Here is a 15237-nt window from a genome sequence, read left to right as displayed (position 1 = left end):
CTGCACCTGAACGAACAAATACAAATCGCAGTTTAAACATGAAAACAGAAAAAGATGTGAAAGAGCCCAATTCAGTACCTGCGTGTGGTATTCTCAAAGCGTTTTAACACCAAATTTGCCTCTTCTTCTTGCTCTTGTACCGACAAATACATACAAAACGACGTCTAAATGTCTAAAGTGAAAATAAACAATGGAAAAAGAAATCGGATGTGTATCATTATAATGGATGCATTGTCTCTTAAAGTGACCGCGCCTAATTTACTGACTGCTGTTGGTGTCCTTAATGTTAATCCAAGAAAATGAAAGAAAGAAAATCACTCACAGTAATTATTTGATTGGCCATTATTTGATTGGCTACAGAATTAATTCACAGTAAAACCAGAAGTTATTCAGACACCAGATATAATATTTTTATAGATTTTTTACTAGTGGTGCAGGACACTATAGTCCATTTCTGTAAGTGAGTATAGCAAAATAAAGGAAACTGTCACATATTATACCCCAAAATTCATCATACAGTGGACTACAAGTAAAATTTATTAAAAATTTGGGGCCAAATATTATTCAGACACTTTGACTGAAGTGTTTTTTCTTTAATTGCTATTGTGACCTTTTTATACCACAGACTGAACAAAATTAAGCATTGTTTGGTAATTGTTTAACAAAGTATTAATCGTGGTGTAAAAATTGTCATACTAACAGTTGTCTGAATTTTTGGTTGATTGTAATCCATTACATACCTTTCTATCAAAGTTATCTGATATTATCAAGATGAATCTGTTCTGATAATTTAACTGTCATATTTACTTGTAATATTTTATTACCATTTTTTACACTATAGCAAATAAACTGTGATCATGTGAGAAATGTAGAAGGTGTCTGAATAAATTTTGGTTTGACTGTATATTTAATTTTTACAGTGAAGACTATGCAGTGCTATTTTACATTTGATTATTCAGTTTCTGTGCCTGGACACCTACAAACTTGAAAAAAACTTTGTAAATAGTACAAATAAATAAACAGAACAAACATACAAATTAAACTGTTTCAAACAGGGCCACTGGTACAACCTGCACTGGGGCCCTGCAAACCCCAGCTATGGCCCTGTAGAGTATAAAAACGTCTAGTAACTGGTTCACTTTGACTATTATCTTACATAACCATCTGAATGCACAAAAATACAGAATGTTTCAGCAAACAGGCGGTAAAATCAACAGAAATTAGTACTGCGTCTTTTATTTAAACAAAGCGATAGCTGAATGTCTTTGTCCATATTAGGTCCGTATTTCCTCCGGCTACAGCGACAGTATGAATGCAACATACTGTACACTGCATTACAATGTTTAGCACTCCATAACACATCTCCTCATTTTGGATACAAATAATATACTAATAATATATTTGGATACCAGGTCTTCCATAAATCTTTTCTCTTTGAAATTAAATTTAGATTTATTTACACAGGCCCCTGAAAACCTCTATGTGAACACACTTGCCTGAAAAAGTGCTGGGGACAAATTGTGTTAAAAGTGTGTATTTAGGGCATATTCTACACCCATGTTATAGGGTTTCATGACCCTTTTAGATCTGTGTATGTTGTTGTGTAAAAATGTGAAGTATGGCAAGGGAATGCCATACTTTCACTGGCCCAGTGAATTATTTATTTACCTGCTATAAATCTTTCATCTGATGAGAGCAGTAATATAGTGTGCTTAAGCAGGAAGTTATATTCCTGGGCCGCACCCTGCAAATTCTGCTCGGATCAACCTCGCAACAATGGATAAAAGCACCTTATTAGGCAATCGCTGCCTTTAATTGGAAGCTGTTTTCATGACATTAGTTATTACACAGAGACCCAACATTTTACCCTTGGTAGTGTTTTTTTCCTTCTTCTTAGATTTAGCTCAAAAGCCACTGATTGTTATGGATATTTAAATAACATTATGCAATCTCCATAGTACTTTTCCTTTGTATCACTGTGGTCTCAACCCTTTACCAGATCAACCCACTTCTCCTTAGTGAGTGATCTGAGTAAAATAGTCCCTGCTGTGAGCACATTTGGGCCTCTTTCTACTGTTCATAGTCTGCAGTGGTCAACTGCTCCATTAGGGGGAAGGCTCTCAGCCGCACCACAGAGAAAATGCCTGTGCTAGCAACTAGCGTTCTGCATTATCAGTGAATTTCAGCAAACAGTTAGAATGCTACAATATTAGTGGTCTCAACTAGCATTTTGGATCATCTGTGAATTTCGGATGGGAAGTGAATTTTAGCCACAAGCAAACTTTCTGCAGTAAGATAAATGCTTCTTTTTGGCGTATGAGCAAGAGTGTACTTTTGAGAACACTTCCATCATGTCACACGTTTCCAAAGTGAAATAATTAATTAGATTGTTAGGTGTGAGTATTAGAATATACCAGAATGAAGTCAGAGCGAATGGTAAAATCAATTACTAAATAGCTGCCAGAATCACATATTAGGTTATATTAAATCATAATAAATAATAATATCAGAAATGTGCAATAAGACAATAAACAGGGTCTGTTTTGATTCCATATTCCTTTTAAACATTGGTCAGCTTTACCTAGTCCTGGTTCATAAATGAATAGAGAACAATGGCTCTCTGAATACCAGAAGTGACCTGCAGTTAACTGTTAAATTATTCATTTTAAGACTTTGCTCAGCAGTTATTGTTCTCCATCTTTCTGAGAGTCACGTGTATGTTATATGTGGAGATTCTGGCAGACCATTCAGAAAAAATGAATGGTAAACCAGTGCAGTGCAAGTCTTTTTCTTAAGCTTCTCATGTGTAAATGTCATGCTCGCTTCTTACACTCTCTGAAGATTCCTCATTCTCATGTGTGCCGTCCTTCTTTTTTTACAGTCCCTGTTGAGCATCCCTGGCTCGCCATTCATGTCCCGCCGCAGCAGTATATTCAGCTTCAAGGGCTCGGAGAACGAGTTCGCAGATGACGAGCACAGCACGGTCGAGGAGAGCGAAGACCGCCGCGGCTCCCTCTTTGTCCCGTACAGGCGCAGCAGCTACAGCGGCTACAGCCAGGGTTCCTCACGCCTTAACCCACTGGCACCCCACCTAGGCTGCAAGAGAAACAGCACGGTGGACTGCAATGGGGTGGTGTCTCTGATCACACCTGGGCCTGGCCGGCTACTGCCCGAGGTGAAAATAGATAAGGCAGCTTCTGATGACAGTGTAAGGACGTCCACAGGGGGCAGGTTCAGAGTATAGGCATGACAAGAGTGGCCGATTATGATTCCAGTTCAGATTTTTCCTCTCTCTTTGCCTTTTCTTTTACCCCATTTTGACTCTGTCCTTCTAAGCCCCGTTTCCACTGCAGGAACTTTCCCCAGATACTAGGGACTTTGGGCCAGTACTCGGTGTGTTTCTACTGCAGGAACCAGGATCTAAATAAAGTTCCGGGTAAAAAATTTGCCCCTCAGAATGTCCCTGCTCTCGAGTACTTCTTCAAAGTTCCGGAACTTTCGGGGGAGGGACTTGGGCGCTGAACATTCTGATTGGTTGAGTTCACGCAGCATTGTATTTCAACCACCATATATTCGCATAATTTTTACAAATATTACTGTTTGTGTCACAAAATGCAGTTTTAAAAGTATTTCAGGCCAGAATGTAGTTTAAAACTCAAATCTACGGTTTATTTATAAAGACAGCGCCTTTATTTATAAAGACAGCGCCTATTTGAAAATGTGCTTCGCAGATTTCAGAGACGTGAGCTTCACGCGATCAGCAGGAGCTCAGTGCTCATGTTACCAATGAGAGCAGTCTCAACTCGGCTAGTCCTGACATTTGCCGCTGGCTCTGATGGCTCAGTAGTGGTTAAACATAAGATATAATTTGTTTTGGGTAAATCTAACAAGTAATCTTTATTCTATTAATCTATTCATATGTTAAAATGAAACTGAAAAGAGGCAATAGCCTACTGTTTGATATAATATTTTGCTTCATTATAATGTTTGTACGTTCCCTGAACTACACTTCTGTGGCTATTTATATGTTTAAATGAAAACGAAAATAGGCAGTGGTGTTTAAAATCATATTTCATCTTATTGTAAATACAGTACAGTGAGGAAATAAGGCGAGCTGACCGTTTTCAAGTACACTGCTGTTTGCAGAATTACCGGACTTGCGTCGTCCAGTCCGCGGTTGTTCACACTCTACCAAGGATGCAAGACCAAAATTTGCGTACTTGGTATTTAGAAACGCACGCAGACCTACGTCACCAGACTATTTGCCTAATCTTCTCTGTATTTTAAACTGCGATGGAAACACAGACAGCAACAGGTCTGGGGTAAAAAAAATAGTTACTGGGACACATTGTTCCAGGTAATTTCGGTGGAAAAGCGGCTTAAGTCCCTGAGTTTCTAGTGTGTCTATTCTCTCTTAACCCCTCAACTACTTTTCTTGTTTCTCTTTTTATTATTTTATGCAAGTCTTGATATGCAATCCTACTGTACCAGTCCCACTCCCTGCCAGCACTCTTCCCCTGCAAATGGCATGGCCAATCAAAAAAATTAATTGGGAGAGTTTTTGAGGGGTCCCTTTGTGCACATTAATGCCCATCTTTAAACTAATACATGCTGTAGCCCCTCCCCTTTTAACCTGAGTTACATACTAATTACATTGCAACATTAAATAAGGTACCTATAATATTTTTCAGGTCACACTCTACCCATTCCACATCAACCCATCAACCACAACCTCATATTTGTCATTTTATTTATTTATTTTAAATATATTAAGTTTTCCACCTCATTTTTTTCAGAATTTCAGGACCACTCTGCTCCCTCTAAAAAAGTGTTATGCAAGAAAAACCTATCCTAACCTTACAAATAACAGCATACTGCCTCATTTTAGTTAGCATGGTGGATTGACATCCTTATACTCTCTTTGCCTTTTCCTCCTGTGTGGGAAGCATGATCTCGGGCCCAGTTTTCACACAGCTTTACCTGAACATGAACATGCTGCTGTCACCAAGTAATTGCATTGTAAAATAGATGATCTTTGAAACAGTGAAAGGAACTGTTAACAGATAAACATTTTCTTGACCAACACCCACAATACCAAGTGAAATTATATTCAAGAGACTTTTCTAATGCCAGTGAAAGCTGGGCCTTAAGCAATGTGTGAATTTTCTTCTTGCATCATGATATTCTCTGGAGAACAAATAGGCAACCTTTTGAGCAGCTAGCAGTTATGAGTGAATAGTCTTATAACTAAAGTAAATAAATAGTTGTCTCTCATTCACAATCTCAGATGCAGAGTTAAATAAAAAAAAAAAAAAAAAATTCCAACTCCTGTCAAATTCAAAAAATAAGAAGAACAAAAAAAAAAGTGTTTTTTTTTTTTTTCTAAATATTTTTCTATGGGGGTGTTTTTCAGTGTTTTTGTTTTAGGTGTACCATTTTTTTCAACAATATTTAAAGGCCCAATTACTTTTTTAGTTGGTTGTGATTTAATGGATTAAGCATAAGGATTTTTAAAAAATATTTTACTCTCAATTTCTACCTGACTAGAAAAATGTATATTCATAAAATGCCTATAGAACTATAAGATTTTATTAAATTACATTGCTTTTCCAGGTCTAGAAATAACACTTATAATTAGACTACCTCATATACCAAGGTTTTTCAAGACCTTGTTCTTGAAAAAAAAAAAATAAATAAAACTTGTTGAGCAGGTGAACTAAAATAAGAAATATCTTGTAAAATAATATGTTTGTCTAATTTTAAAAAATGTTAGTCTTGAGGTTCTCCTAGTTGAGAACCACTACTCTAAGGCTTCAATTATTTATACAATTTATATATATTTATAAATGTGTTCATCTTCTAGTGTAGAAAAGTTGAAGTCAAGGATGGAAATCTGCATTCATTTTAACAATAAGTTTATGACTTCAGATTGCTACTGTTGGGTCAGTAAGAAAATTAGCTATGATAGGTCCATGTGCCATTGTCTTGCAAAAATCAAATTGTAGTTTAGTAAAGCCAGTTTGAGAAGAGTTTAGGTACAATACTTCACAGTGTGGTTTAGAGAGAGAGAATCCAGTTATGAATGTATCAGAGAATACAGTAATGTCTAAACAGAACAATAAAAGTTGAATGTGAGTTGCAGGTTAGTTCGGGCTTGTGTTTTTGTCAGCATGTGCATGTGTGTTGGCATGGGTTAAAATGTTTCTTGAAAAAAAAATCCTATTTCTGATTGTTCCTTGTATTTCTCCACGTTATATCACTCTCGTCCACAGACCACAGAGGTAGAGGGAAAGAGAAAGCACTCAGGTTCTCTTATGGTGTCGGTGGACCAGCTCAATACTTCCTTTAGTCGGAAAGAGCGAGCCAACAGTGCTATGACTGTTGTCACCAACACGCTGGTGGAAGGTATTATGTGACATCTGTCTTTCTGTCTGTCTGTTTACTATGATACCAGAACATAGCAAAACCGTAATAATATAAAATCAGTATTAATAATAATATCCATTTATAGTTCCATATTACTGTACATATTTCATGCTCAAAAAACATAGGCCTCAGATTTTCTCCTTATTTTTGTCACCACAGAGCTGGAGGAGTCTCAGAGAAAATGTCCGCCCTGCTGGTATAAGTTTGCCAACACATTCTTGATATGGGAGTGCTGTCCACTGTGGCTGAAGATAAAAGAGATAGTGAACCTCATAGTGATGGATCCGTTTGTAGACCTGGCTATCACTATATGTATTGTGCTGAATACAGTCTTCATGGCCATGGAGCATTATCCCATGTCAACAGCCTTTGAAGAGGTGCTTTATGTTGGAAACCTGGTAAGAATTTTTTTTTTCTTTTGTTCTTTTTAATAGAAATGACCAAAGTAATGTAGAAAATTATCTGTAACGTCACGTCATATACACAACTAATTGCAAAACTGAACTAATGAGCAAAAAAGAAATGGCTTTTTAATATAGAGATATAGAGATACATTCTGTTAGGATCTTTTTAATTAGTAATATTTTGTTTCACTGATAATGGTTGTGGACTTTATACTAACATGTTTACTTGCATAAAGTAAACCTCATAAAATGTAATTAATTATGCACCATGAATGCCTCATTATTTTGAAGCATTAAATGTTTTACAGTTCTATTCCTGTTTCTGTATTATTGGTATGAATGTCTAATTGTACTTATTTCTAAGCTGATACAAAACACAAATATTCTGATTCCTTTCATTTGCCATGCCAATATCATTATTTGGGACTTTTCTCAGCAAATATCTGTATATACAATATTTGTTTGATTGATTTACATATTGTGTAATTAATTTAATTGCATTTTTTAATCAGCTGACAGTCCTAAATTCAGTCGTTTCCCTTCTCAGTCCTAACCATCTCCCCATTTCTGTAATGAGCAGCAATGCTGGACCCTGTCCCACATTTCCATTTTAAGTTATGTCTCTGGCAGTGCAGGACTGTCTGTATCTGATGGACCTACATGGAAAAATGCAGCCTGCATTAAACCAGTCTTTCATCACCGTTCTAGTTTCTGTTATCTTCCACTACCGATCCATTGCTCCACATATATGCAATTTAGTGATCTCACATCATGTTTTAGGCACAGTCACTGTTAATTTGCAATCCAAATACCCTTTTTTCTATTTTTTCTATCATCAACATTTTCCCTCCTTGTTGAGATCATCTTAATGACATTTTTATTTGTCTTATTTTTATCTCAGGTGTTCACAGGTATCTTTACAGCTGAAATGTTTGCCAAGCTGGTAGCCATGGATCCATACTACTACTTCCAGGAGGGCTGGAATATCTTTGATGGCTTCATTGTGAGCCTGAGTTTGGTGGAGCTGGGGCTGGCTGATGTAGAAGGGCTGTCTGTGCTCAGATCCTTCAGATTGGTGCGTTATGAGTGAAGACATGTTCATGCACATGTTTTTATATAATAGATAGTACCAAATTTTATTAGAGATATAAGCATCACTTGTGTCTTGTATTTGTATTTACCATTCTCTATTGTTGTATGTAGGGATGTCAAAAGTACTAGATCTACAGTAGTTTTTTTTTAACTTACCTAAAGTTTGATTTGTTAATATTTTAATAAACTGTGTAAAAATGAAATACACACAATTAATTGTGTATAGTAGCATATAAGGTTTTTTAAAAAATGTATATTTTAGTATCAACTACAGACATTTTTGTATCATGACATCCACAGTTGTATGCACTTTACCATTAAAAAGAAAATCAGGGGCCAGTACGATCTTTTTTTTTTAAAAGAAATTAGTTTTATTTATCAAGGATGCATTAAAATGATGAAAAAAGAAACAGTGAAGACCTATTGCAGACATAATGCTGTTCTTTTCTATTCAACTTTCTATTTATCAAGAATCCTGAAATATACGTATCACAGTTTCCGGTTTGCGCACCAAATTGGCATATTAGAATGATTTTTGAAGGATCTTGTGATAGAGTAATGGCTGCTGAAATTTCAACTTTGCCATCAATTTTAAATTGCGTTTTAAATTAGAAAAGTACGGTGCCTGGGAGATGACATGGTCAGTTCACTTAGTTTTGTCGTGGCCACGACATAACTCATGGGAATGTGATAATATGTCGTGGCCATGAGATATTAATTCGTGGGAACGTCATATTAACTTGTGGGAATGTCATATTATGTCTTGGCCACGAGATAATTTTTTTGAGGTAACAACATACTTATGTCATGGCCTCGAGATGCTATGTTGAGGGAATGACATACATTTCTCATGGCCATGACTTTTTATGTTGTGGGAACTACATGTTTTTCTCCTGGCCATGAGTTAAATGCGTAAACAAAGCTGCATGACCATAGAAACCTGGGATTATCAGAGATTTATTTGTTAATATTTTATTTTGAATTAAGAAATTATTATATTATTTATTATAGAAAATATTTCATTATTAAATTATTATATTAACCATATGCCTTGGCTACCGGATTTTATTACGTGCGATAATCAGCATTCAAATGAATTTTATCATAAATAAATGATACATAAAGTGAATAATATAAAATAGGCCTACAAGAAAACATTTTTACCCATCCTACAGTCTTGTAAGTCCATTAACTGATTGTCTTTTCCCTGTAATATTTGTACATTATCATTATTATTATTAGACTGTTATTATTGGTAATAATTAATATTTGTTTATATTAATTTTTTGCTTCATTTCGATCTTTTTACTTAACGTTCTGAATACTTTTGTTAATAATATCCTACTGTCAATGCTTGACATGCAAATCAAGCTTTGATTATGCTGACTGGAATTTTTCCTGGAATGCAGTTTAAATTTAACATTTTATTTTGGCTAATTAATAGACCATAATTATAAATACTATAGTGTTTCGTTGAGGAATTAATCATTCACATAGTTTTATTTGTAAAAGAAAACACAATATGTTCATTTATCATTTATCTGACAATTACAGTATGCCAATAAAGTTCTGACATTATGATTGTATTTCTGCCCATGTATGATGATAAATGAGCGTGTTGTGTTTTCATTTACTTGTAGGACTATTTTATATTATGCACTTTATGTAACATTTATTCATGATAAACTTTATTTGAATGCTGACTATCGCATGTAATAAAGTCAGGTTAATATAATAATTTAATAATGAAATATTTTTTATAAGAAATAATATAATAATTTCTTAATTCAAAATAAAATATTAATGAATACATTTCTGATAATCCAGGGTTGCTATGGTCATGCAGGTCAAACTCATGGCCACGAGAAAAACATGTCGTTCCCTCAACATAGCATCTCGAAGCCACGGCATAAGGATGTTGTTACCTCAACAAAATGATCTCGTGGCCACGACATATGGCGTTTCCACAAATTAACATCCCGTGGCCATGACATATTATCACTTTCCCACGAGTTATGATGTCATGGCCACGACAAAACTAAGTGAACCGACCATGTCATCTCCCTGGCACTGTAGTGAAGAGCTATTTTAAATTGTAATAACAGTTTACAATATTAAAGTTTCATTGTATTTTTGAATGAATAAATGCAGCCACAGTGAGCATAAGAAACTTCTTTTTCAAAAACATAAAAATTCTTACCGAAACCAAACTTCTGAACAGTGGAGAAAAATGTATTTTTTTCTGATTCCGAGCCTTTTGTGTATTCCAAACTTCTCTCTTGTACAGCTGAGGGTGTTTAAGCTGGCTAAATCATGGCCCACTCTGAACATGCTGATCAAGATCATTGGTAACTCTGTGGGAGCTTTGGGAAACCTGACCCTGGTGCTGGCCATCATCGTCTTCATCTTTGCTGTGGTGGGCATGCAGCTGTTTGGGAAGAGCTATAAAGACTGTGTGTGTAAGATTGCCGCAGAGACCTGCAAGCTTCCCCGCTGGCATATGAATGACTTTTTCCACTCCTTCCTTATTGTGTTCCGGGTGCTGTGTGGAGAATGGATTGAAACCATGTGGGACTGTATGGAGGTGGCTGGACAAACAATGTGTCTCACTGTATTCATGATGGTGATGGTCATTGGAAACTTGGTGGTGAGTTTTAGAGTTCTTCTCTGCTCAGTTGCTTTCCAGTGTTGCAGTGTTCTTATTGTTTCCTTGTCACTATTTCCTAAGAAATGTCTATCCCATCTGTCATTTTAAACTGATGCTTGCAGGCCTCATTGGGGTTTGCACGTTTGTAAAATAATGCCGTATTCAAGATGCATTGTGGTGACATAATAGCAGGGCTTGAGCATTGTGGAGCCAAAAAATGACAGATGGGACAACCCAAGGTCTTGTGGTCTTCAAGTCATCATCATATGTAAAAGCTAAAGCTGTGATCTTCTCTTGATCAGGTGCTGAACCTGTTCTTGGCCTTACTGCTCAGCTCCTTCAGTGCTGATAATCTGGCAGCCACAGATGATGACGGTGAGCTGAACAACCTGCAGATTTCAGTAATCCGCATTAAGAAGGGTATCGCTTGGTTCAAAATTCACGTACGTCTCCTGGTGGCCCACATCCTGAAGAAGAAACCTTTGGAAGACGAAGACAAACCTCTTGACGACATGTATGACAAAAAACTCAACATCATAGGTAACCACACCGGTGTTGACATCAAATGTGGTGATCTGAACTACCCCAAGAACGGTAATGGCACCACAAGCGGCATTGGTAGCAGCGTAGGAAAGTACATGATTGATGAGGAGCCCATGTCCTTCATACACAACCCCAACCTAACGGTACGGGTTCCCATCGCTGTGGGAGAGTCAGACTTTGAGAACCTCAACACAGAGGACTTCAGCAGTGAGTCGGATCAGGAAAATAGCAAAGATGTAAGTATTACTAAAGTCCCTTTTAAGGAAAGTCAATTCACTTGGTGGAATTCAGCATGCAAGACCAACTCCTATCTACTTGAATGGGGAAATGCTGAAATTTCAAAAACTGCTTGCCAAATTCAGCAATTTAAAGGAATAGTTCACTCAAAAATTAACATTTTGCCATGTCATTCATCTATCTATCTATCTATCTATCTATCTATCTATCTATCTATCTATCTATCTATCTATCTATCTATCTATCTATCTATCTATCTATCTATCTATCTAAATATAAGACTGACGTAAAGTAGAGGGAAAATGTATGTAGCCCTTACAGTATTCTTGAGGAAATGAAAATGGCTTACTGCTGCTTGCTGTACAAAATTCACAAAGATCATCATTTTGAGCCTATGTTGCTCTTTGTATCATTTCACTTACAGGAAAAGTTAGCTTGTGTACTCTGGCAGAGACAGACTTTCTTTTCCTGGCACACTGAAAATGATTGTGTAACATTCGGTTGCATCTCTTTATATATTTCCTGTGGCCATATTAGGGCTTTTTGATTAAAGATGACTTCTCTATTAATAAAATGCCAAAAGAAGGCTCCTTGAGTCAGCAGAACATGACTCAAATAAATATAGATAATAAGGACTGCATTGACTTGTACAGTTTTAGAGAAGCAAGCTAATCATTTTTATTTTGTGTTTGATATTTTGACAAATGCATTAAGCTCAAATGCATATATTTTAATTAATCAAATGATGAAAAACTTTAATAAGGGAGTATGATCAATCTATGGCGGTATGTGTTTGTAGAGCGTGACTAGATGAAATCAGTGTCAGTAGTTGATTACAGGCTGCAGATTACAGCAGTATGGGTGGATTAAGGCTTTGCAGGCAGTATAAGAATCTTGAGTTGTGCTATTCTTGTGATTTATTGCCTTCCTGCTTCTGCTGAGTGCTGAGCCACTCAGCCAAAGAATAGATGCAGTCCACCAGATGATGTAATGTTTTTCCTTTGCATTTGTGTTCAAACACATGCATTTGTGTGCACACAAGTTTCAATAAAATTGGGTTATTAAGTCAGTGGCAACAAGAGAGCAACAAAGAGCATAGCTAGCCACTAAAACTTAATACTGTATCATGTATGTTTTAGCATGCTACCAGGCACAAGAATGAACCAGAAAACCATGTCGATCACTTATCATCCAAAATCATATGAAGTTCGAAATTTGAGTTTACCTGCGGCCCTCAAAGTGAGGATCAAGCATGAGTTCTTGTGAACTGAGTAATAGTGAGAAATGAGTAAGAAAAATAATGCATTTTTAGAATATTTATAATTGATATTAGCACACACATAAATTTATACAGACTCTCCTGTCATTGTCCTGGTCTCTGTGCAAAGACTGGGTCACCTTGACCCAGTTTAGACGTAACAAATCCAGTACGGCAGAACTACACGTGCTGAACATCTAGCCAGTGGCATTACAGTAGATCATTCTTGTTAGCCAATCGAGGCAGTGCTGGTGGGGTCTTCATTTTTGATTGGCCAGGCTGGGTCAGGGAGGACTGCAGTGGTGGTGTGTAAGGGTTGTTTGATGCTTTTGATGTTTTCGACTGTCGGTGTGTGTGTATTAACGATTCAGGTTTTATAAAACTGCTGTGTCATCCTGGCCTGCCATGATCAGGGTCAGGCTTTTCCAGTAGGCTGAGGAATATGTTTTTTTGTGTTTGCATGGGTATACTCACATGCCTGTGTGTGTGTGTGTGTGTGTGTGTGTGTACTAGTTCTTTTTAAATTATGGTAGCTTCTTGCATTTAGAGAGATTTTGATGAACTGTGCACAAGGCTTATATGTCACATTTAAGTAGCTTCCTTGTAAAAATATAATATAATTTAAATATAATACATTATACAAACATGTAGACACATCAACATTTAATATGACAACTTGTAGTAAATTAATAATCAGAAATAACGTTTTTGTTTTCTGACCCAATGCGAGTCAGGTAAGACTTATTTTCCAGAAAACATATTATTTTATTATATTATATTATATTATATTATATTATATTATATTATATTATATTATATTATATTATATTATATTATATTATATTATATACATATATTTTAATTGTGATGATTTTGGCTTATATTTAACAAAAACCCACCAATTCTCAACAAATTAGAATATGGTGACATGCCAATCAGTTAATCAACTCAAAACACCTGCAAAGGTTTCCTGAGCCTTCAAAATGATCTCTCAGTTTGGTTCACTAGGCTACACAATCATGGGGAAGACTGCTGATCTGACAGTTGTCCAGAAAACAATCACTGACACCCTTTCACAAGGATGGTAAGTCACAAACATTCATTGCCAAAGAAGCTGGCTGTTCACAGAGTGCTATATCCAAGCATGTTAACAGAAAGTTGAGTGGAGGGGAAATTTGGAAGGAGGGTATGTAAAAAAAATTGATTGAAAAGGAGCCTTATGAGGATTGTCAAGCAAAATCGATTCAAGAATTTGAGTGAACTTCACAAGGAATGGACTGAGGCTGGGGTCAAGGCATCAAGAGCCACCACACACAGACGTGTCAAGGAATTTGGCTACAGTTGTCATATTCCTCTTGTTAAGCCACTCCTGAATCACAGACAACGTCTTACCTGGGCTTAGGAGAAAATAGACCTGGACTGTTGCCCAGTGGTCCAAAGTCCTGTTTTCAGATGAGAGCAAGTTTTGTATTTCATTTGGAAACCAAGGTCCTAGAGCCTGGAGAAAGGGTGGAGAAGCTCATAGCCCAAGTTGCTTGAAGTCCAGTGTTAAGTTTCCACAGTCTGTGATGATTTGGGGTGCAATGTCATCTGTTGGTGTTGGTCCATTGTGTTTTATGAAAACCAAAGTCACTGCATCGGTTTACCAAGAAATTTTGGAGCACTTCATGCTTCCTTCTGCTGACCAGCTTTTTGAAGATGCTGATTTCATTTTCCAGCGAGATTTGGCACCTGCCCACCCTGCCAAAAGCACCAAAAGTTTTTTAAATGACCATAGTGTTGGTGTGCTTGACTGGCCAGCAAACTCTAGAGAATCTATGGGGTATTGTCAAGAGGAAAATGAGAAACAAGAGACCAAAAAATGCAGATGAGCTGAAGGTCACTGTCAAAGAAACCTGGGCTTCCATACCACCTCAGCAGTGCCACAAACTAATCACCTCCATGCCACGCTGAATTGAGGCAGTAATTAAAGAAAAAGGAGCCCCTACCAAGTATCGAGTACATGTACAGTAAATGTACATACTGTACTTTCCAGAAGGCCAACAATTCACTAAAAAAATGTTTTTATTGGTCTTATGAAGTATTCTAATTTATTGAGATTTTGTTGGTGGGTTTTTGTTAAATGTGAGCCAAAATCATCACAATTAAAAGAACCAAAGACTTAAACTACTTCAGTCTGTGTGCACAGTATTTATTTAATACACGAGTTTCACAATTTGAGTTGAATTACTGAAATAAATGAACTTTTCCATGACATTCTAATTTATTAAGATGCACCTGTATATATACACACACACATCATAATTTAATACATTTTAGATTATTGTGTATTTATTTTCAAATAATAATCAAAATTATTATTATTATTATAACAATATTATCTTTATTAGATTATAATAGACGTTAATGATGTTAGCAAATATATGTTGCAATTTTGGTCTCAGCATTTTTCAGTTGTTGGCTAGACATAAATACAGATGTGATGTTCCATAATATGTAACAAAATTGAAATCAATACACAACACCTGATTTGCATAAAATACAGCAAAAAGTCATTCATCACTGTCTGATTTGCATATGTAGATGATAGTTTTTAACCTTGTTAATTCAGTTAGTGTTGAGCCAAGGTT

General features: G+C 36.3%; 1 protein-coding gene across 6 annotated transcripts in view; it reads left to right on the top strand.

Annotated features, from left to right (window-relative positions):
* Window positions 1–15237, top strand: part of scn8ab (sodium channel, voltage gated, type VIII, alpha subunit b) — a 52665-nt gene that overhangs the window by 24314 nt on the left and 13114 nt on the right. For 5 of the 6 annotated variants that reach the window (XM_042726177.1, XM_042726180.1, XM_042726179.1 and 2 more), the window contains exons 12-17: window positions 2882–3208; window positions 6273–6405; window positions 6586–6824; window positions 7732–7905; window positions 10210–10569; window positions 10872–11348. In XM_042726177.1, the coding sequence (XP_042582111.1) occupies window positions 2882–3208; window positions 6273–6405; window positions 6586–6824; window positions 7732–7905; window positions 10210–10569; window positions 10872–11348 (1710 nt within the window). The remainder of the gene's footprint in view (window positions 1–2881; window positions 3209–6272; window positions 6406–6585; window positions 6825–7731; window positions 7906–10209; window positions 10570–10871; window positions 11349–15237) is intronic. The other variant, XM_042726178.1, reaches the window with a different exon arrangement.

Source organism: Cyprinus carpio, chromosome B6 (genome assembly GCF_018340385.1).
Source record: "Cyprinus carpio isolate SPL01 chromosome B6, ASM1834038v1, whole genome shotgun sequence".
Lineage (NCBI taxonomy): Eukaryota > Metazoa > Chordata > Actinopteri > Cypriniformes > Cyprinidae > Cyprinus > Cyprinus carpio.
Note: the sequence above shows the minus strand (reverse complement) of the source record. Positions and strands in the feature narration are given on the sequence as shown.